This window comes from Sinocyclocheilus grahami, unplaced genomic scaffold, assembly GCF_001515645.1.
Source record: "Sinocyclocheilus grahami isolate Dianchi unplaced genomic scaffold, SAMN03320097.WGS_v1.1 scaffold214.1, whole genome shotgun sequence".
NCBI lineage: Eukaryota > Metazoa > Chordata > Actinopteri > Cypriniformes > Cyprinidae > Sinocyclocheilus > Sinocyclocheilus grahami.
The window spans coordinates 344,737-368,585 of NW_015505393.1; the positions used below are offsets into that span (position 1 = coordinate 344,737).

At 37.6% G+C, this 23,849-nt stretch overlaps 1 protein-coding gene across 1 annotated transcript in view; it reads left to right on the forward strand.

Annotated features, from left to right (window-relative positions):
• Positions 1-11,840, forward strand: part of LOC107596062 (disrupted in renal carcinoma protein 2-like) — a 47,313-nt gene extending 35,473 nt beyond the window's left edge. The window contains exons 7-9 of the mRNA XM_016286670.1: positions 57-184; positions 3,280-3,462; positions 10,040-11,840. Of these exons, the coding sequence (XP_016142156.1) occupies positions 57-184; positions 3,280-3,462; positions 10,040-10,155 (427 nt within the window). The 3' untranslated portion in view covers positions 10,156-11,840. The remainder of the gene's footprint in view (positions 1-56; positions 185-3,279; positions 3,463-10,039) is intronic.
• The last annotated feature ends 12,009 nt before the right edge of the window (positions 11,841-23,849 follow it).

The following is a 23,849-nucleotide window of genomic DNA, read 5'->3' on the forward strand; positions in this document are numbered from 1 at the left end:
ACTTAAGTTTCTCTCATCTCCTCCTCCTTTCTTTTGTTTTCTGTTTTTGCCCTCAGGTTTGCTGACTATATTCGAGGAATGCTGAAGCTGATTTTGGTGCTGATGTTTGCCGGAGCATCCTTGGCGGCCACCTGGTTCACTCTCACCTGCCTGACCAGGCTTACTCACCTGCCCTCCACTAAAGGTATACTTTGCTGAAAAGGACAGTATGTTCTGCCTTGTGCACATCCACAAAACTGTCGCCCCGCAGGGAGTCTGGTCGGCGAATTCCGGCTTAGGCAAGCTGCAATTGAATCGGTGGGAGGGAGCCAGAGGAACTCATTAAGTCCAGATCAGTGAAGGGTAAAGGGAGTTGGGGCTCTAGAGAAGCCAGCCTGAAACAAACACATGCCCTATAGATCAGCCAGCTCAAATATTACCATCTATTATCATTTTATGGTTGGCACCTGACTTTTTTTTATCTGCTGTCTCCCAGAATTCCTGGCAGACAGAGCTCATAGACTCATGGGCCATCACTCCCATCTTTTAAGATTTTATCGCACTCACGTGTCCTATTGCCATTCGTGGCTTTCCATGCCTCTTATGATTCACATCTCTCGCTAATGAACACAAGGCTATGTTGTGCAACGTCAATTCATCAGAATCTATTCTAGCTGGAATCGTAATGCAGGGAAAAATTGACAGTGGACCTTCGCCTACCATGTTCATGTAATTTAACAGTGCCATTGTCATTTCCTTTCACTTATACCATAGTTACCACATGGATACCAGTACTTCCTTACATCCAGCATATCAAATTAACACCCACCACAAGCCAAATGTAGGTATTTTTTTGCACAGTGATGGGGTAATATTGCTTTTTCTTCCTGTCACTGCGACCTGTAAGATTTCTCTGAATGACATTCGACTTATGCAGTTGTTGCTTAGAAGCAACAATGCACACTTGAATAAACCCATTTGATTGAAAATGTAACCGCAGCAGAAGAGCTCATAGAGCACACATGTAAAGAGTAGGGATGTTAATTTCGGTTATTTTTCCTAACCGACAACCGACGCTCGTTAACCGATTGTTAACCGACAAGATTATTTTAAATTAGAATTGAATTAAATTAGAAAGGATAAGTGTCTGTGTCCCCCCCCCCCCTAAAAAACAAATTTTTTATACGCGTAGCGTATTTTAACCATGCAGCAAACCTTTTAAAATATTTTGACAAATTACTGAAAAAAATAAATAATTAAATGACTTTTTAAACCGTTCAACTGATTGTATTAATCGGTCAAAATTCTTACGGTCGGTTAACCGGTTAAAAGGTTAAAATGAACATCCCTAGTAAAGAAAGTGAAAGTGAAGTGACATGTGGCCAAGTATGGGGACCCATACTCGGAATTAGTGCTCTGCATTTATCCCATCCAAAGTGCACACACACAGCAGTGAACACACACACACCGTGAACACACACCCGGAGCAGTGGGCAGCCATTTTTTGCTCCGGCGCCCAGGGAGCAGTTGGGGATTCGGTGCCTTCCTCAAGGGCACCGCAGTCGTGGGATTGAAGGTGGAAGAGAGCACTGTACATTCACTCCCCCCACCTACAATCCCTGCCGATAAGAGACTCGAACCCGCAACCTTTGTGTTACGAGTCTGACTCTCTAACCATTAGGCCTCGACTTCCCCTAGAGTCTTCATGCTTTATTGCTTCATTTCAGTGGGTCACAGAGGAGTTTGAAATACTTTTGTCTTGTATCTGAAAGTTGTAAATAGTATTTATTATGTAACGTTGTTATGTAAGGAATAATTGACAATGATTGACATTTTGGCCACATTACTACCTTGAGTGAAGTGCCATTATCAGTTTTTTCACTTATGACATGATTACCACTTATATCAAGACTTTTCAGGATTTGTGTTTAGGACTAAATTACATTGAAAAGTTTGGAATCATTATGAACTTTTTATGTTTTTGAAAGCATTTGATTATTTATTCACATGTTGCATTAAATTGGTCAAAAACACTACTGTTTAAAAGTTTGGGGTCAGTAAGATTTAGGGAATTAATACGTTTATTCAGCACAGATACTGTACATTTAATTGATCAAAAGCGACAGTAAAGATATTTATTTGTTTCAAAAGATTTCTATTCCAAATAAATGCTGTTTTTTTTATTTTATATTCATCAGAGAATCCTAAAAAAATGTATCACGGTATCCACAAAAAGTTAAATATTAATATTAAACTGTTATCAACATCATCATTTAATGAGATTATAATAAGAAATGTTTCTTGAGCAGCAAATCAGCATATTAGAATGATTTCTAAATGATCATGTGACACTCAAGACTGGAGTAATGGCTGCTGAAAATTCAGCTTTGCCATCACAGGAATACATTACATTTTAAAATATGTTAAAATAAAATAGTTATTTTAAATTGTAATACTATTTCACAATTTTTATTGTTTTAACTCTATTTTTGATCAAATAAATGCAGCTTTGGAGAGAAGAGACATCTTTAAAAAACATTTTCAAATGTTACTGAACCTAAACTTTTGAACATTAGTGTGCATTAAAGCAATTTATGTTTAAATAATTACACTATTTGAGATGACGTTTTAATGCAGCGTAGGTGTTTATTTGAAACTAGTGTTTGCCATGTACTTTTCAATGATGCTGCCAGCTGAGGGATCTGTTTCTCAGACTAGAGACTCTGATGTGCTTGTCCTCTTGTTGTTCTGCATTGGGCCATCCATTTATCAATTTTCAATTTCAATTTAAGAGTGCTTTATCTCTCTACCCTGGTTAGAACCAATTTATTATTCTTTTAAAACAGAACTGCACACTCACACATGGAACAGCTTCTCATCATTTAAAATGACAATAGATTGATGTGATGAGTTTCTAGAACAGGGTGTTTCTTTTTGGCAATTTGTAAAATAAAATTGAATTTTGGAAATGAAAGTGTATTTAATACTGAAAAAAATAAACATTTGCAATTTCCACACTTCATTAAACTTCAGCTGTGCTAAGATAAAAAGAAAGGTTTCTGTAGTACCAATTTAGTACATTTTAATTATTACTTAAGAATGAGGTGTAACACTGTTTTCTTAGTCGATTAGAGTAATATCTGCTGAAATAGGGGTTGCCAGCACAGGTAAATTGTGTTAGAAAGGTTTTTTCCCCTCAAATATTCATTTGCAAGATTGTCTTTCTTTTCCTGTGTAAAGAAGGAATTATTCTAGAAATGTATTTGAGATACAGCCCTCTCTCTCTCTCTGCTCCTTTAGCCACTCTCTACACTTCCTGCATCCTGGTGGGTATCTTCATCAACAGTAGTGTGCCCATCTTCTTGGAGCTGTTCATTGAGACGGTTTACCCTGTTCCTGAGGGCATCACCTGCGGAGTGGTCACCTTCCTCAGCAACCTCTTCACTGGACTTATGCTGTTTTGCCTCACCTTTTACTTCACAGGTACCTTGATATTTTAACTCTTGAAAGGCAGTGCAGGGTTTACAGCAAAGAAAACTAAGCTTTCACTCGGCCTAAACACACAGGAACACATGGCAGAGATATTAAAGAGACTTACACTTAGGATGGTGTCACAGTCCCAAAGTCATTGTCCTCCTGAATGATGATGAACTATCAGTGTAAGGATGAAAAAAATGTGCAGGAAGATTGACTTGTCTGCCCGATCTTGCTGTGTAAATAGTAGCTTCCAGCTGAATATTCATGTATCACTTTCTGACAGGTTTCATTGGATTGACAGGTAGTGTGTGATATTCTAGCTCTTGCTGTTGGTGGACACCATTTCGTCAGGTTGACACAAAGGCTGCATGTGTTTTCCTTTCAAAAACATGAAGCATTGTGTTTTGGTGTGCCTACATAACACGTACATAACATATACACATAAATAACATGTGTGATTGTAATTATTAATTATTAATAATGTTCTATGTTGTGAATGGGCGAAATCTCCCAAAACCTGTCCAGGAAATGCCTAGTTCACATTTCACACCAGAACCAAAAGATGGAAAAAAAAATAAATAAATCTTAAAGAAAATGTAATATACTTAGGTTGTGATTTTATTTTCAGGATAATTATCCCACAGTTCTTCATTATTGGCCTGGTATTATCTTTTTTTATTTGTTTTAATGATTCTCATTACTGTAACACAGTACAGTTTTCGCCGTAAAAAATCTTGTTTTTCAAATTAATTTTTTTTATTAAAATCAATTTATAATTCGTTTGTAAATTAAAAGTAGTAAAACAAATGCTATCAAAATAAAAATAAATGAATTGCAATGTACACTTTTTGAGCAATTTTGCCGGGCAACTTTTTTTGAGGAATGTTTCTTGGGCACTTTCCCACTGAGAATGGGTAACAAATTTCTATCTGGATACTTTAGATCAGTCGTGGGCCCTGTGTCTCACCTGGTTGCCTGTTGACGGCAACATTAACCAGAGTTGCCTGGCAACATCAGCCTAAGAATATCCTAGAAACAACCTAGAGCATCTCTAAAACTTCATAGCTATGTCTGGGAAACCACACACAACACTTGTGGGTGCAGGCAAGCACCACACATTTTCTTCAGAAATTAGCATATGTTATAAATTATGGAGCTGTCAACCTCTGTTCACACTGACCACTTTCAAGTCCAGATGTCTGCTGTGATACACTCATATCCCCATTTTGTCAGTGGCCTTGAGTGACCGGCTGACGGATCTCTGTTTTATGAGCAGTCAGGTTGCTGGACGGCTCCCGGGATGCGAAAACTCCTCCGTCTTTCTGCTGATCCCCTGGAGAAGATTAAATTGAGATGAGTGAGCTTAACTGGCTCATCCTTTCAAATCTGATTGGGTTATCGGTCCCAAATGAAGCCATGAGATTCGTTCTGCCTTTGTGTGGCTGTCAGAGCAGCATTGGCCCGCCAACACCGTACCATGGCTGAAAATAACGTTGAAACAATGAGGTCTCTATATATAGAAGATTATTGCTTTGGCATTTCTATTGAGTTTTGAACACTTTGTTTCTGTTTAGGACAACCGGTGTGTAGGCACTGAAGAGATGATGGATGGATTTCTGTTTGTTTCATCAGAACCATCCTGCAACCTCTTGCTGTTTCCACGGGCAGAAAGTCCTTTTCAAAAAAAAAAAAAGCTTACTGTTAACTAAACTGCACAAAATCTTCCTCTTAAAGGTGCAGTTCCACTTAAAAACCTAGGGAAATGAACAACACTTGCACAGCCATATATGTTGTTTTTTCCCTTCCTATTCTGCTATTTTTATTGACATTTTTCCATCTTCATAGACTAGTTAGGAATGACCTAACCGTGAGTGTTGCTATCTAGTAGAACCACCAGTGCAGTCAGTTCGAGGCAAAGGCACAGATAATGCAAATGCGCACAAGATGTAAAACGGAAGCATACTTTGACCTCAAGGGCACTTGCACATTAGAAAAAGCTCTGACTCCTCTTTCTAATCATGAAGACAAAAACTTATTTCTTATTAAGTTACACTACCATTCATGAGTTTGGGATCTTTAAGATATATATATATTTTTTTTTAAAGAAATTAGTACTTTTATTCAGCAAAGATGCACTAAATTGATCAAAAGTGACAATATAATTTATAATGTTACAAAATATTTTTATTTAAAAATAAATGCTATTCTTTTGAACTTGCTGAATGCTGAAAATAAATGTAGCATGGTTTCCCCAAAAACATTAAGCAGCGCAAGTGTTTTCAACATTGATTGAAATAAGCACCAAATCGGCATATCAGAATGATTTCTGAAGGCTTGTGTGACACTGAAGACTGGAGTAAAGGCTGATGAAAATTCAGCTTGGCATCACAGGAATAAATTAATATTATTATTATTATTATTATTAAATACAAATATTATTAAAATAGAAAACAGTTATTTTAAATTGTAAAAATATTTTCTAATATTAGTGTTTTACTGTGTTTTTGATCAAATAAATGCAGCTGTGGTGAGCATAAGAGACTTCTTTCTAAGCCATTTTAAAAAATCTTACTGACATCAAACTTTTGAGCGGTTCATATTTGACACATTATGTCATTCTCTCTCTCTTTGTTAGAAGACCCTTTAATCCTGATTGAGTTCTGTTGTTTAGCCTCTTGTAATTACCTTGTTTCTTTCCATTCCATTGTTAATATAGATCTGAACTATGGTTTAGATTGGGTTTTCAGTGTGCATTGAAAATCGCCTGCCTCACCTAGATTGGCCTGCCTCAAAGATGTTCTTTTATTTTCCAGATGCTCTTTTTTTTTCAGCCACCCAAGGTTGAATTGATGTGCTTTCAGGAATCGCAAGTGCCTGTGACCAATAATACATTCACAAATGTCTTACACATTCTTTGTATTCACTTCAAAATGAAGTGAAAGGGATGTGCTTCACTGAGTTGCCGTTGCTGTCCTTCCCAGCTGGCCATTTAAATTGGCAAGGTTGGTTCATTTACCCTTAATCTGAAAGCTGTGAATAGCTGGTAAAGATTGAACATGCAGCCTTTTTGATTGTGTGGCTTAGTTAAGGCCATGTAATCTAGTGTCTGAGGGTGGCCCTTATGTCAAATGCCAATAATAAAATTAAGGGTCCAGTAACCTTTTTTTAGAGACCCAGAGTGTGCACTTCCTTCTCTAAATTCTTTTTGCAGCATTTGATTTAGCTAATGTTAAATTCCCTGTGAAGGTAAGCCTTCAGCGAAACCAGGTTTTCTAGCTTTTCACACCATGCTTAACCTGTTTAAGTTAAATCACAGGAATAAATTAATATTATTATTATTATTATTATTAAATACAAATATTATTAAAATAGAAAACAGTTATTTTAAATTGTAAAAATATTTTCTAATATTAGTGTTTTACTGTGTTTTTGATCAAATAAATGCAGCTGTGGTGAGCATAAGAGACTTCTTTCTAAGCCATTTTAAAAAATCTTACTGACATCAAACTTTTGAGCGGTTCATATTTGACACATTATGTCATTCTCTCTCTCTTTGTTAGAAGACCCTTTAATCCTGATTGAGTTCTGTTGTTTAGCCTCTTGTAATTACCTTGTTTCTTTCCATTCCATTGTTAATATAGATCTGAACTATGGTTTAGATTGGGTTTTCAGTGTGCATTGAAAATCGCCTGCCTCACCTAGATTGGCCTGCCTCAAAGATGTTCTTTTATTTTCCAGATGCTCTTTTTTTTTCAGCCACCCAAGGTTGAATTGATGTGCTTTCAGGAATCGCTTCTGCCTGTGACCAATGATACATTCACAAATGTCTTACACTTTCTTTGTATTCACTTTAAAATGAAGTGAAAGGGATGTGCTTTACTGAGCTTCACTGTGCTTGCTGTCCTTCCCAGCTGGCCATTTAAATTGGCAAGGTTGGTTCATTTACCCTTAATCTGAAAGCTGTGAATAGCTGGTAAAGATTGAACATGCAGCCTTTTTGATTGTGTGGCTTAGTTAAGGCCATGTAATCTAGTGTCTGAGGGTGGCCCTTATGTCAAATGCCAATAATAAAATTAAGGGTCCAGTAACCTTTTTTTAGAGACCCAGAGTGTGCACTTCCTTCTCTAAATTCTTTTTGCAGCATTTGATTTAGCTAATGTTAAATTCCCTGTGAAGGTAAGCCTTCAGCGAAACCAGGTTTTCTAGCTTTTCACACCATGCTTAACCTGTTTAAGTTAAAGCTGAGGTGTGTAATTTTTTCACTCAAGTACTTTTCATAGGGATGAAATATATATAGGTACCATATGTTTTTATCAAGCAATATTATATTGGATATTTTTGTATACATATTAATTGTACCTGCTCATTTGTTCTCTATATATTTTTCTTTCTTTCTTTCTTTCTTTTTCTTTTTTTTTCCAGGCCAAACCAGGTAAACAAATCAAACTTATAGGTGTAAAATATAGGTGTGATTTTAATCTTGTAAGGAGAAAACAGAGCCTACGAACTGTCAGTCAGCCTCTCTCGATGCTGCTTGAGGCCAGAGGGAGACATTAAACAGAACTGAAATATGCCATCAGTCTGCCAGCTGAATGGGTACCGATTAAGAATAATTACAGCAATAAGAGGACCATCTCAGACGCCTTAGCTTGCCTGACAGGAAGTGAGGAGCCCTGTGGGTGACTGCGAAGACATTAGGCGACGTGAGACAGTGGCTGTAGGATGTTTCCTCTCATCCCTCCCCCCTTGTCCTCACTTTTGTCCCAATGCTCCGTGTGTAAGAGATTGCGAGTGTCACGGTGAGTGGCCTGTTTACGCAGTCATTCCGCCGTGGCCTTTTCAGCACATTACAACCCCTGAGACGATGGCAGAAAAGAGACCGGTTAAATTGTACCCTTAATAACAACATCTCTGCATTCTGCCGTCAGGTATTAAGAGGAAGGAAATACGACATAACAGTTTGACTGCTCCGTAAACTGACAGACAGGATATAATTGCTGTGCTCCCATTATTGCGAGAGAAGGTGGGAGAAATCGAATCCTTTAACCCAACTTCTTTTGCATTCTCCATAGTGTCGCTGCCTCAGGGAGAAGATGGGCGCTATGTCCGAAGTTCTGCCTTCCATTAGCACTGGAAGGGTGACTGTTGACGACTCACAGATTTTTGTGGGGCGTCTGATTGGATTACCTGAGTTGAGCCGCTCTCTTCATTAACATTCGGTGCAGACATCCCGCCTGCTGATGCTACCTCTCTCTTTTAAATTGATGAGGCTGGGGCAGGCGTGCGGCACAGACATAATAGCCAGATAAACACAACTCCATTAACCTGCCGCTATTCCAGCACTGCTGAAGGGATAGTAAGGCCTGATTAATGAGGGGGCTTTTGGAAAGAATCCCCACTTCCCAATTCTTCAAGTCGACATGGCTCTATCCTCCAGCATACCTGCTTGCGTTTATTGTGCTGCATGGCTAAATCATATCATTTAGCCCAAATGGGCTCAGCAGCTGACCCAGCATGCATTTCACCTTCTGCCATCGATTGCAGCTCTCACTTCAGGGGCAATTGATCAACCTGTTATCTGGATAAGGGATGCCTCAAAATTGAAATTCACTTCTCTATTAAATTAAGTTGCACTCTTTCCTTTGTCCTCAAGGGTCTGTGTGTTTGACCTGGTTTATGTTATATTCAACCCAGCGCTCTATCAGGGCCACAGCAGCTGGTGTTGGGCTTTCATGCATTGAATGGCTGCTGTATATGTCAACTCTGAATGTGCTTGCACAGCTCTCACATGCTGTTTTCAGTGTTGTCTTTTAAAGGGAATCTTAGTCTCGTATGCATTGCTTGTGAAATTATTCTATTGGTTTAACCATCAACCTTAAAGTAAAACCTCTCGTATCTTTAACTGCCCAATGTAAGCAATACAGCGGCTGTGGGAAACAGTGTCTTTTTTTCCTCACATACTCTAGAGAAATAATATAATTGTCTGAAATATTTTATAGTCTATTTGCCATACAAGCATGTGGTATGTGGTTTGGTCAGAAGTGTCAGCTACATTTAGTCAACTGAATTGATGTTTGTAACTTTTCACCTTTAGTTCTGTTATGTCGTGAAATGAAAAAAATAGAGTATGTGGGGCATTATTTCTATTATCATATCCACTTTTTTAAGTCTCGCCCGACTGGAATGATGCTTTACAGTCAAAGGTGTTTCTAGTCAAATTAATGTATTTTCCAAGCCAATAGTATAACGTTACACCTATGAAAATGGTAATTTACCGTGTTGCAATGACTGTCTTTTTGCAGTAACTCACCTGTCATTGTTTAATAAGTAGGAAGATGGCATGAAGTGACGTGAGGTTAGAACTAATTTTCTCATTTAAACTTTATATATTTTTTTTCTAGTGATTAACAAAAAATGCATGAGCCTTCAACCATACAGAAAATAAGAAATGTATGGACTAGAGTTATTTATAAGAATATGATAAACACGTCTTCTATCATGCATTGAAATACTGTACATGGCATCTGGTGCTCTAAAAGCTGTCATCCCTAACCTTGGTCAACCTTGCTCTTTTGTTTTTCAGAGCTGTCCTGGTTGAACTGGTGTCTGACAGGCTCCTGCATCTTCAGTCTCCTGCTCCTCCTCTTCTTCAGGGAATCGTATGACCGCCTCTATTTGGATGTCTTTGTCTCTGTCTGAGCACACAGCGTGAGCTTTTTTCAGCAGAAGACTACAGAAGAAGTCTTTTTATGGGCACTATATTCCAGCAGAGAAATTTTTTATGTTGTAGTTGTGAAATATATGACCAGCAGTGATGGCAGTGCATTGTGTTAGCATCATAACTAACAGCGGGAACTGAGAACTGACTAAGGAAGAAAGAAGTGTAGATATTGACCTTTCTACTTGACATTTTGTCTCCTGGACACATCCCTTTTTTACGTTTTATTTGACTTTTTAAAATATTTGTATGAATTTTTTTTTTTAATGATTAATGGAAATTATCTGTTTACATACTGGCACAATAAAAGGGACCTTTATTGCTTAGAGAGACATAGATACAAGCGGATCTATTCACTGATTTGGCAGCGCCCCATGGTGATGACTCCTGTAGTGCTCTCACCACATCTAATGGGAGTGTAATGGATAATTATAGACAAGCTCAATTAGCCACCTGGCGGGAGCTATGGCCGTCTGTGGACCGGGGACCTCTTAGAGCTTAGTGTCACTTGTGAATAGCCTGTGGGATCCAAGCTTTAATTGACCTGTGATAGTACTGTCAATAAGTGGCAGAAGCTGTGGTCCTCCAGTCTTCTTGTTTTCCATATCAACCCATATTATGCAAAGAATAATCCACTCCGCTGTGGTGTTTAGCTAATCACCTTGCATCCATTAGTCTGATTCTGGGTCATGCTACATCAAGGCATCTGAGGTCACAGTTTATGTGATGAGGGATCTGTTTTATTCATGTTTAGGTAGCCATTTGTGTTCGTCCCATTCTCATGTGAAGGCTTGGTTTATAGCTGTAGCATGCGCACAGTGGGTGTCTGTTGCACAAGCCTTTTAGAATTGTATGCAATTGATCATGCATTTAAATGTAATTTATTAACTAATTTTAGTGATTAATACACTAATGTTGACAATAAGGGATTGTTAATGGTTTTTATGTCTGAGTACTGTTGCAGAAGAGCATTTAAACATGGCATTATGAACTGCTGGAACAGTACAACACTATTCACCAGCAATAATAGCCACCATGTTCTGTAGCCTGTCATGATTTGTGGCATACACTTATGCAAAAACAAGTGCAATACTCCCTCTCAAATTTTTAAATACAGCCTGTTGTATAACCCATGCACACTCTGGGCTATTCTTTCCTGCATTTTCAACATCACCATAAAAATGGATCCCATCTGTATCTGGACTGCTTTGCCACTTTCACTTTGCTGTGAAAGGTGAAATTTGGTGGCTTGAGGCTTAAAAGAATCTCTGTCTGCTGTTGGATTTAGTGTTGACTTCAGTGGAATTGATTGACGGTTATCAGTGGAAAGGAAAAGTGTTTTACGGACACGCTGAATCCCACGTTTCCACAGCTTTCCAACCGAGAACTTTGGACACACACACGGTTCTGTTCTTCTCTGGGAAAAGCCTGCATGTGAATCACTTTTTCGTGTCTTTGTACAGAACAGTTCTCTATTTTACCTGTTGTTAACGATGCCTTAATTAACAGTGACCTTTGTTCTGTCCTCCTCTTCACTGTGATTGTGCTGCAGTCGGTGCTTGTGCTCTGTTCTGTCACTGTAATGCTAATCGTAAGTGGCACTGGAGAGGCGTACGTGCCCCTGTCCATTTACAGAAATATGTCAAAGATTTTTTAGCACCTTATTAAAAAGATGTTTTTAAAAAGGAATCGTGTCTTATTGGCCTCTCTGTCATCAAGATGTTGACCCGGCTTGAAGTACGTAAAGAGAAACCATAAAAATAGCAGTTATAAAACAGATAGTTCTGACTCTGAAATATGATTGGTTAAGCCGCGTATGAAGCCATCTTAAAATACTACACGGATTGATTGAAACGTTGGCATGGTGTGAAACAGCCTTAAGAAAACATGTGCCTGACCTTCGAGGAAACAACTTTTCTTTTCCACTAAATGTGTTATCGTGGGTGTATGATGAGCTCATGTTTTTGGAGTTTGCACACGCTCCGTGATGCCCCACACCCTTCAAAGCATGAGATCATAGATGACATCAGGATTGAGAGTGGGCGTCCGCGGACAGTATGTGTACTCAGGAGTTGTTAACATATTGTGTGGTACACCAGCCAAAAAACCTGGGGTTTACATGCAAGCCTATAGGTTATTGTTCTCATAGATTATTTCTTGTGAATTTTGCTTATGTTTGTGTTGTTAGTAGCCACGTTTACATGGACACTTTTTGTTTCAAATCATTTCGACTGATGGATCTGAGCGTAGTGTTTACATGAACGCTAAATAAAGTGATCGGGTTGATGTGCGCATTTATATGTCACAAGCTTCAAATCAGATTTAATCTTTTGACATGCACACACTGCAAGAATATAGTTTCCCGCTGTTTTTGCATACTAACCATACTCCTTTACTTTGTTTTAAAAAGCAGACTTAATGTTTCTCTCTTTTTGGTCCTAATTAGGAGACAAAAGTACATGAAGCTTTGTACAATGATGCTTATAACAACATTGGCTCGTTCCTTGCATCATTGCGCCATTTCTACATCATTGCACATGTGCAAAACTTTCCAGTTTCGGTTTTCAATCCGATCAAGTGTTTACATGTCCCATCGAAAGGATTAGAAAAGGTTTATCTCACCCCTCTCAACCCGATTATGAGCCTTTTTATTCTGATTGAGGTTTACATGGAGCCTTTTCATTCAGATTGGACTTTTAAATGTTTACATGCACAATTTTTGGTTCATTCGCACTGAATTCATTCTGATTGATGAATCTGTTTGGGCCTTTTTATTCTGATTGAGGTGTTTTACATGGAGCATTTTCATTCAAATTGTACTTTTAAATGTTTACATGCACAATTTTTGGTTCAATCGAACTGAATTAATTTCATTCGACACTTTTTGTTTCAAAACAAGGACTGGTGGGAGGTTGTCCTGCTCCACTTCACAGTTTCCGAGTAAAAGGAGAGTTTTATAATGACAGGACACGCATTTATACAACACTTTATTCAAAAGGAAGAACCTTTTGAATAAAAAGGTTCTTCTTCGTTCTGCGCGTCATACTTCATTACGCTATTTCTGCGTCATTGCACATGCGCAGTCCTTTCAGTTTTCGGGGTTTCAATCCGATCGAGTGTTTACAGGCACTCTTAATCGTATTAGAAAAGGAATAAACCACTCCCTTCAATCAGATTGAAATTTCATTCCGATTGAGCCGATTAAGGTGTTTACATGAAAGCTTTTCAGTGCGATTGAGCAGTCAATCCGATTATTTGGTTGCATGTAAACGTGTAATTGGAATACAATGCTCCATGTAAATGCACCTAGTGATAGTGAGTGTGAGAATTTAATCGTCCGCTGTTGTAACATGTAACTTTTCGTTTGAGAAGTTGTTTATTCATGTTGAATTTGAATAGGATGAGCTCTTTTTAGACTTTGAAAATATATATATAATATTTTAAATTACAAAACCAAATAAAAAAGACGTCTAGAATCATATGGAGATATTTTATTACTCTGAAATATGATTGGTTAAGCCGCGTATGAAGCCATCTTAAAATACTACACGGATTGATTGAAACGTTGGCATGGTGTGAAACAGCCTTAAGAAAACATGTGCCTGACCTTCGAGGAAACAACTTTTCTTTTCCACTAAATGTGTTATCGTGGGTGTATGATGAGCTCATGTTTTTGGAGTTTGCACACGCTCCGTGATGCCCCACACCCTTCAAAGCATGAGATCATAGATGACATCAGGATTGAGAGTGGGAGTCCGCGGACAGTATGTGTACTCAGGAGTTGTTAACATATTGTGTGGTACACCAGCCAAAAAACCTGGGGTTTACATGCAAGCCTATAGGTTATTGTTCTCATAGATTATTTCTTGTGAATTTTGCTTATGTTTGTGTTGTTAGTAGCCACGTTTACATGGACACTTTTTGTTTCAAATCATTTCGACTGATGGATCTGAGCGTAGTGTTTACATGAACGCTAAATAAAGTGATCGGGTTGATGTGCGCATTTATATGTCACAAGCTTCAAATCAGATTTAATCTTTTGACATGCACACACTGCAAGAATATAGTTTCCCGCTGTTTTTGCATACTAACCATACTCCTTTACTTTGTTTTAAAAAGCAGACTTAATGTTTCTCTCTTTTTGGTCCTAATTAGGAGACAAAAGTACATGAAGCTTTGTACAATGATGCTTATAACAACATTGGCTCGTTCCTTGCATCATTGCGCCATTTCTACATCATTGCACATGTGCAAAACTTTCCAGTTTCGGTTTTCAATCCGATCAAGTGTTTACATGTCCCATCGAAAGGATTAGAAAAGGTTTATCTCACCCCTCTCAACCCGATTATGAGCCTTTTTATTCTGATTGAGGTTTACATGGAGCCTTTTCATTCAGATTGGACTTTTAAATGTTTACATGCACAATTTTTGGTTCATTCGCACTGAATTCATTCTGATTGATGAATCTGTTTGGGCCTTTTTATTCTGATTGAGGTGTTTTACATGGAGCATTTTCATTCAAATTGTACTTTTAAATGTTTACATGCACAATTTTTGGTTCAATCGAACTGAATTAATTTCATTCGACACTTTTTGTTTCAAAACAAGGACTGGTGGGAGGTTGTCCTGCTCCACTTCACAGTTTCCGAGTAAAAGGAGAGTTTTATAATGACAGGACACGCATTTATACAACACTTTATTCAAAAGGAAGAACCTTTTGAATAAAAAGGTTCTTCTTCGTTCTGCGCGTCATACTTCATTACGCTATTTCTGCGTCATTGCACATGCGCAGTCCTTTCAGTTTTCGGGGGTTCAATCCGATCGAGTGTTTACAGGCACTCTTAATCGTATTAGAAAAGGAATAAACCACTCCCTTCAATCAGATTGAAATTTCATTCCGATTGAGCCGATTAAGGTGTTTACATGAAAGCTTTTCAGTCCGATTGAGCAGTCAATCCGATTATTTGGTTGCATGTAAACGTGTAATTGGAATACAATGCTCCATGTAAATGCACCTAGTGATAGTGAGTGTGAGAATTTAATCGTCCGCTGTTGTAACATGTAACTTTTCGTTTGAGAAGTTGTTTATTCATGTTGAATTTGAATAGGATGAGCTCTTTTTAGACTTTGAAAATATATATATAATATTTTAAATTACAAAACCAAATAAAAAAGACGTCTAGAATCATACAGGCCTCTCTCATCTTTTTAAGTGGGAGAACTTGCACAATTGGTGGCTAACTAAATACTTTTTTGCCCCACTGTATATACATGTCACTGTATTCTTAGGTTTTTATTGAAACTAACAACAATTTACAGTTATGTGAATGTTAAATAGAATTACTTTGATTTTTAATGCAAAAGAATGTAATGGTTTTGGATTAACGATCCCCAGAACAGGACACAGAAACCGTGAGCATGTCTTCAAGGTTTTTTTTTTATTCCCTTTACTTTTTAAAAAAACGTCTTTTTCTCCTGTCAAAGAATGAAGTATTGAAGTTTCTTAAATGTTTTTTTTTTCCTTCACAGTACTGCTGTCAGAGAATTGAAAGAACATTGATCCCTTTCTTCCTCCCACCATAGCTGAATAACAAAAAAAAGCATTTAAACTTGTCCCGTCAACTTTTCAGCACATAAAAAGCCTCCGATTCAAGTGTTACTTTTCAGTGTTGACAACAGCAGCCTGGGAGAAGATTGTCTTAAACAGGTGTTTTCATTCAGTCACAAGCAATTTCATAAAATCCATTTTGGCTTTGTTCTCCATCCATGGGCTCTGTTCTGCCATGGTTCCTGTTCTTGAGCACATAACGCATGCTCTGTAGTAAACAGAGCTCACTGTCAAGTGTCAATCTAGGTGACACTTTTATAGCCATTGATTTGTTTTCTGTTGCAGCTTTCAGTCCTCTCATGCTCTGTATGCCCTTTCATGTTTCCGGCAAGATGTTTCCCAGTGGACTTCTTCTGCAACAGATGAACAGAACCTCTTATAAAAAAAAATACAAATACATAGAAAACAAAAATGGATGATTGTGTGTGGTTTCACCTGTTACAGTTGTGTGCTCATAAGTTTACAGAAACTAAGATTCTTATATTTAGCATGTTTAGTATAAAATAAATTTAGACAAATTCAGAAGACACTATATGTGCTTTATGTTATACAGCTCACTGGAATAGCATGATAACGCTGTATAAAACTGAATCCGGTGTCGTGACCATTGGATCCTTTTGCACAAATTGGACCACACTTTTTATGTTAATTAAAATATAATTAGCTATAGATTGAGAAATTAAACATTTCTTATTCTTTAACTGCTTCGCATACCACTAGCCTGTTAGCCTGCTAGCTTATTAAATATAATCCTTTAAGAACATGTCAATAAAAAAATGTGAAATAATAAACTTCTCATATATTTAATATATTATATTTTAAATGAAATACAGTATCCCCTACTTTTACGTCTTTCAAATAACATTGAGGATAAATGTTATTTTAGTATTTATGTACTATAAGAGCATTTACTTTTTTTATTTGCTTTTAGTTTTAGCATTTTTTTGCTTCAACTCCAACAAGCAAAATTTCACATTTTCTTCCAGAAATATATATTTTTTCTTTTATTGCTTTATTTTAATTAACAAAAAAAAATGTTTTAATAGTTTTAGTTTCTGTTTGTAGTGAAAATAACCTGAGGGGACATTGGGTTTAATATGACTAATATTCTTGCATCATTTGTTTATAGTTTGTCTACGTTATAGTTTTTTTTGTTTTGTTTATTTGTTTGTTTGATTTAACCATTCAAGATAACATAAAGGTAAGATTCATGTTCATGCTCAGTAAATTTGCTTATCAAATAAATATGTATATTTTTTTTAATGTGTCAATTTTTACAGTGCTCTTAACCAAATATTTAATTCCCTTATCCAAGTTTGCAAATGACTATTTTTGATAAGCTGTAGCGCTGTATAAGCTGTCTCTGTGCATTGCAGTTTCTTTAAGGATACATGAATGCAGTAAGCACCAGATGGCTGGCAGGGATGTGCGCAACATGGTCACAGAGGCATTAGCAGCCATGATCTCGCTCCAGCCCTGACTGTGATAGCCTGCTGAATAAGAAGGTAGGCATGGAACCCACACTTTGAGCAAATCAATAACAAAGCCCAACAAAACATAATGGAGCTTGATGATAATCAGTGAGCATGTTTGGATGGGGACTCTACTTGGCTGAATCTCATCAAGGTGAGTCGCTTTCGTTCCAAGAACAGACGGAAGATGGAACGAGCAGACTGCATGTTTGGATTCAGTTGTGCGGCTCTAATGTGCGGAGACGTGGCTAAACCAAAGCAGCATGTCTCGAGATTTCAAGTAATTAAGAGATCCAGGCAAGCGGAAACGCAGCAGTCAGGAGAGAGACGGTCTCTTTGATCAGGCACTCATCTCATTTTAATCCCACAATACCTCTGCTCCGACAGCCATGCTCTGCTAATGAAGGAAGCTGCCTAGCACATACTGGCTACAATGGCATAAACCAAACTAAATATGTATTGTTTTAAGACCATTATACAGGGGTTGGACAAAATAATGTGAAGACCTGGTTAGTATTTCACCACCATTTGGCTTTAATACAGCTTCCTACCTTCTTAGAAGGGATTCATACAACTTGTGAATAGTCTCCAGTAGAATGTTGTCTATCAGAGCATCCGCCAGTTGCTTCGGAGACGTTGGAAGAGGGTTTCTCACTCTTCTCTCCAAAAATGGCCACAGTGCTTTTATAATATTCAAGTCAGATGATTTGTCTGGCCAGGGCAGATGTTGAAGTTCATCTTGATGCACCAGCTGTCCAGGAAATATAGACAATGAAAAAATAAATAAAAGATCATCGCAACAGGTTATTCACTGTAGCCTACACAAATAATATTAGCCCCTATAATAATGGGTGTTCGCATTATTTTGTCCAACCGCTGTATATTCTATTATGTTCCAGTAGTTCAACTGGTTGCGCGAAGCAAAGAGGTCCAATTCCTGTTAAACACATGCTGATAAAATGTACACGACTAATCTATGTCTTTATGTGTAAAGGGTGACTTATGGCATCTGGATTATTGTTTTGTTCGCTCATAAACATGAGAGAGCTGCTAGCACAAAGACGACTTGTGCTGTTACATGGGCTCGATGGAGCCAGAGAGGTCAGGAGTTATGACTTTGATCTGTTCAATCATGAGAGTGCTGAATGGAAATGGCCAATGTCAGAGGTCAGTAGCTCTATTAACCTGTCCTTGCAGCCAGTAGGCGCCAAATTGCATAGCATTGCTGCCACAACAGCTGCCGCAGGTGCTGACCTGTCAGGTTCCAGCACCTCTAAGCTGCTAATTAATAATTAATCATGTTGCTCATTATTCAAAATGACTTGCTGTACATGACTCGCAACCCTGCAAGCTTTCAGATACCAGGCCAGACCGCCACACTGCTTCAACAGCAAGTGAGAATGAATGGGTGGTTTTAGTGTCTGAATACAGAAATTAAAAACGGTTCATTTATTCTACATTAAATTACATGGTTAGAGATTTATGTGCAACCCTTTCAAACATGACTAATTCATGTTATAGCACAGCATCCTATATGCGTGAAAGTGGCGGCACATTTTCTGAAGCTACTTGTACAAAGACATTGCTTCATTTAGTGAAAATACTTTAAAAAGTGACTGGCATTGTTATCTAGCTCTTTAAAACTTGTTCTTCTTTTCCCCTCTGTTTTAAAGAGTGTTTTTTTTTCTTACAAAAGGTTCTGAGCAATTTCTGTTTCACGGGGCAAACAGATAAGCTTGCAGTATGTTTCCGGATGGAAAGTTGTGGCACTATACAAATTCAGTTCTGTCACTTGTTCCTCTTTTGCACTGCAGTGTTGGTACGTGTAAAAATAACTCTCTCAAACAATATTATTAACTAACGTCTGAATTAGGGTTTGCTTTAAAATGACATTGTTAGAATTTTCTGTGTAGACATGATAGAAAGACCTTTGTTGAAAACTTTTTTCCTTGTAAAATTTGTGCCAGAGGTATATTTCAGTCATAGACAATGTTGTAGTTAACCTTTATTTTTGGTTCGGCGCATGTTCCAGCTTTTATGAAACCAGGCAGTAGATTAAATAAAAGAGTTAAGCTTTGTTAAATAAATGCCCAAATAACCTGAGGACGGTCAAACAAAGGATTTATTCATTTTGTCTCTCATAGTTGAGGTATACCTATGATGAAAATTACAGGCCTCTCTCATCTTTTTAAGTGGGAGAACTTGCACAATTGGTGGCTGACTAAATACTTTTTTCCCCACTGTATTTTTAATATCCATCTGATTTTTGGTCCATTTCTTTTCTTTTTCTCTCTGCAGAATATATATTAGAAGCTCCATTTAGCTCCAAACCGTATTGGCTTAGTGAAGTAATTTAACATCATTTGGCCTGCTCCTGCTTTCATTAATGTGAATACTCTGGAGGCAAAGGGACCCTTTATCACTGACCAATTATGGCCACCCACCCATTCTTTAATGTCACATCCAAAAAAAAAAGGTAAACACTGCTCAGTCATAAATGACTTTGAGAAAAGTCAGTAGGAGCAAAAAGTTGTGAACACTGCATGAGGTGATCCTTGTGTTTGACTTTGGAAAAGACTTCAGCACATTTTCTTCGTTATGCATGACTCATCTGTGCTTGCTATTCCAAAAAATAAATAAATTGTAAGGCTATCCAGTGCCCAGAGCAAGAACTTGCTTTTAATAAAGCATAAAGAAATAGAACAGTGAAGAAAAGTCTATGCAAGCACACGTAATACACTCGCACATGACGTCACTGTTTTCACAAATTCGTGTTTTTGTATTTACACGGAAGACGATCTCAAAAACTTGCACTTTGCAACACGTTTCAAACATTTGCATTTGCAGGCCCCCAAAATGCTGTTGTTGTGTAAATGAATGGCCAAAACGCTTAAAAAGTGTTCTGTTTTCAGTTGAAAACGGTGTTGTGTAAAATCCTCACGCAACAGTCAGGTTTTGGAAATAAAAACACCATTCATTTTAAGAAAATCGACCTGTTGTGAGCTCCGGGGTTGTTAATCGATTGTGTATTTTCTTGAAATCATATGTTCACATTAATTCACATTTTTTATTTATTTATTTTAATTTAGAAACCACATTTTTTAAATAAAATAAAAAAGTAAGATCCTGAAATAAGGTCCTACATTTTTTTAAAGGTCCTTTTATTCTTTCAATGTCAGTGTGAAATATGACAGGTTTTGTGAAATCCTGGTTCCTCCCTAGCTTTACGGAAGAGATCCGATCAATGACATCTGGTTGCAGATGATATCAATCATTTCAAAGCATCTGTTATTTCACAGCACAGAGCGACTCTTTTCCTCCGAGAATAAAGGCGATATTCTGTGTGTAAAGGAGCTGTTTATGGTTCTGAGACCCACTCAAACTGTCTGGTTTGCTCATCTTGTAAGCATGCAAACAGACTCTCCCGGTCTCCCTGTGGAGCCCAAACCCCAAAACAATTTCAGCTTTGTTCTCAAACATCATGAAAGTATTGATGTTTATCTGATGCACCCCACTGTGTTCTTCATGGAGATCATTGGTTATACAATGACAATAACGGTAGGGCATAGATGTGAGTCCAGATGCAAACCAATTTCTGGATTAAGTAGCCTAATCTGATTTCACCTGACTGATTAACTCCAACTTTTTCTAGTCCAATAAATGCATTATAACATGTCAGTTAGGCTGTATACATTCTCTAATTTATTAAAAATAAATAAAATAAGAAATTATATGACTACACCTCTTCTTTAATGTTTCCAATTTATAATTTAAAATGAAATTTGATCATTTTTGTTGGCCATGAAGTCAATGTGGTATAATAACCACCCCGAAACTGAAACAGTGTTTAATTAAAGACTGAAAAAAAAAAAAAAGATTTGGTAACACTTTACAGTAAGGTTACATTTGTTAACATTAGTTAACTCCATTATGAACTAGCAATAAAAAAAAATACTTCTAAAGCATTTATTAATTTTAATGTAAATTTTCTGAGCTAATTTCTGAGCTGAACTAACATGAACATAATTTTCTGTATAGCTATTTGAAACGATATGTCTCGTGAAAAGCACAATACAAATAAATATGAATTTAATTGAGCTAAAAATGAATTGTATTTTTATTTACTAACGTTTACATTAAATACTGTAACAAATGGATTGCTCATTGTTAATGTAAGTTTATGCATTAACTCATATGATATAATACTTATATAAATACTGTATTATATTTACATTATAATATTTATATACAATTTTATATAACCTTATTACATAGATCTGTTTTAAACTATTAATATTTTTTTTAAATTTGCAGTAATGACAATAAAGCCAAAAAAACAGGAAATTATTACAGAGAAGACCCCGTAGACCAGGGGTGTCGAACTCCATTCCTGGAGGGCAGGAGCCCTGTAGAGTTTAGATTGAACCCTAATCAAACACACCTGATCCAACTAATCAAGTCCTTCAGGCTTATTTGAAAACTACATGGTATGCGTGCTGGAGCAAAACTCTCCGGCCCTCCAGGAATTGAGTTTGACATCCCTGCTGTAGGACATCATTTGACATTTACTTGTTTTAAAATGTTTGTCTAATTTTTTTCTTCCCAAATAACGTATATGAAACCAACATGAATCCAAAGTTTACATTTCCAAGACAATGACAATGGATTTGTAATCACCTTTTTCGTCAACTTTCAGACTCCGTGTGAGACTATGAGAGGATTACCCTTCATACCAGGTGTGTTAAGGAAGTTACAGTCTAGTACTGGTGAAGACGCATTACTCTGCAGCTGCGTTTACACTTGGCATTAACATGCGATCACCGTGATCGGATCAAGCAGATCGGATCATCAGTCAATCAGGACACGGCGTGTTTACATTTGGCAACATCAGCTGAATTCTCGATCTGGATAACCGATCGGATCTGTATTTCTCGCACAATATTTAAATAAGTCTGCAGTGCAAAGTCGAACTGAAGTGGTGGGTTTTCTTTTGAAAACTATTTTCAGTCTCAGGACATTTTACAAATCAAAATAAATGTACGAGTCTCACTAGCGCTCTGGTCTTCCGACAGATCTGGAGAGAGGGGGCGGCGTTTTGCGTGATGTCGTCCTGCGAATGCAGACACGATGGCTGGATTGCGTTTACATTACACTGAAATCCGATCACAATGCGTCCTCGACTACCTCTGGACCAGGACATGCTGATCGGATAACATTCCGATCAGAAGCGCGTTTACACTTGTCTTTTCAATGTGCATGTGGACAACATCCGGATACAGGTTGATGCCAAGTGTAAATGCAGCCCCAGACTCTGTGCTGACAGCAGCACAAATTGATTCCACGAGGTTTGCAGAACCACCCACAAAACTCACTCCTTGCCACTGCTCTTCCATGATGGGCCGCAGATTCGGCCTCTACCGTCAGCATACGGTGCTTTCCTGGCATAACGCCAGCTGGCCACTCAGGAGAGGACAGTGGTGGTCATCTGTCAGTGCCAGTCTGTCAGCAGATAGCGGGTGATGGATGAAGCCTTGTGCTCATCAATAAAACCCACTTTGAAATGATTGCAGTGCTGTGCAGCGACCAGGCCCTCCCGCTGAAGCGCAACAGGGTCTGGCCTTCACCCTCCATCTCAAAGCATTGCCCTGCTGGACTGAGAGGGCTAGATTTAGATACGTTTGGCTTTTATGCTGAGGAACAGTAGGTTTATGTATTGTTTATGAGGGGAAGATGACATCATTTACTCTGAGCTTGGAAAAAACATCTCGGTCTCTCAGAACACACATAGTTCACCCAAAAATGAATGCTGTCACCATTTATGGGCCCTAATGCCATTCAAAACATGAAAGCAAAACTTTTTAATGGATTTTTCTTAGTAATGGACTGGAATTGGTCACTTGGCCAAATGGGGAATGGAGCTTTCAAACTTCAAAAAGGATGCAAAAGCATCATAAAAGTGGTTCATACCACTTCTGTAGGCACATAATAGCTCTGTGTTGACCAGAAGTCATTGTTCACTGAAAATCTTCACATCCCCCCATTCCTGGGCACTAAAAAAAAAGCAATGTTTAATTATTGAATGAAATTTTCTTTTGAGTCAGGTCTTTTCAATTATGAATCAACTGTGCAAATTAGGGCCAACAAATAAAACTAAATAATTTTTTTTTGTTTTTACAGCGATGAGCATTACAACCAATAACATACGATTCCATTGAGTTTATTAATGCAATGACCAATCAAAGGCGTTCAGATGAGTCATCGCTGAAACGCCCGAGTTTTGTTGAGTGCTGAATTCTGCACTCTCGCGCCTAAATCCACCAACTCTGCTATTTCATAGCACATTTTTATGCTGCTATTTAGCCCATTGCTGCTATTAGCCAATGAGCTGCTATTTAGCCCATTGCTAAATAACATGTTCATACTGAAATGACAATGAAAATACGATTCATCTTTCACTTTACAATAAGGCGTCATTTGTTAACGTGTTAATGTATTAACTAACATGAACAAACAATTAACAATATATTTATTACACTATTTATTTTTGTCTTTGTTAACATTATTTAATAAAAATACAGTTGTTCATTCATTGTTT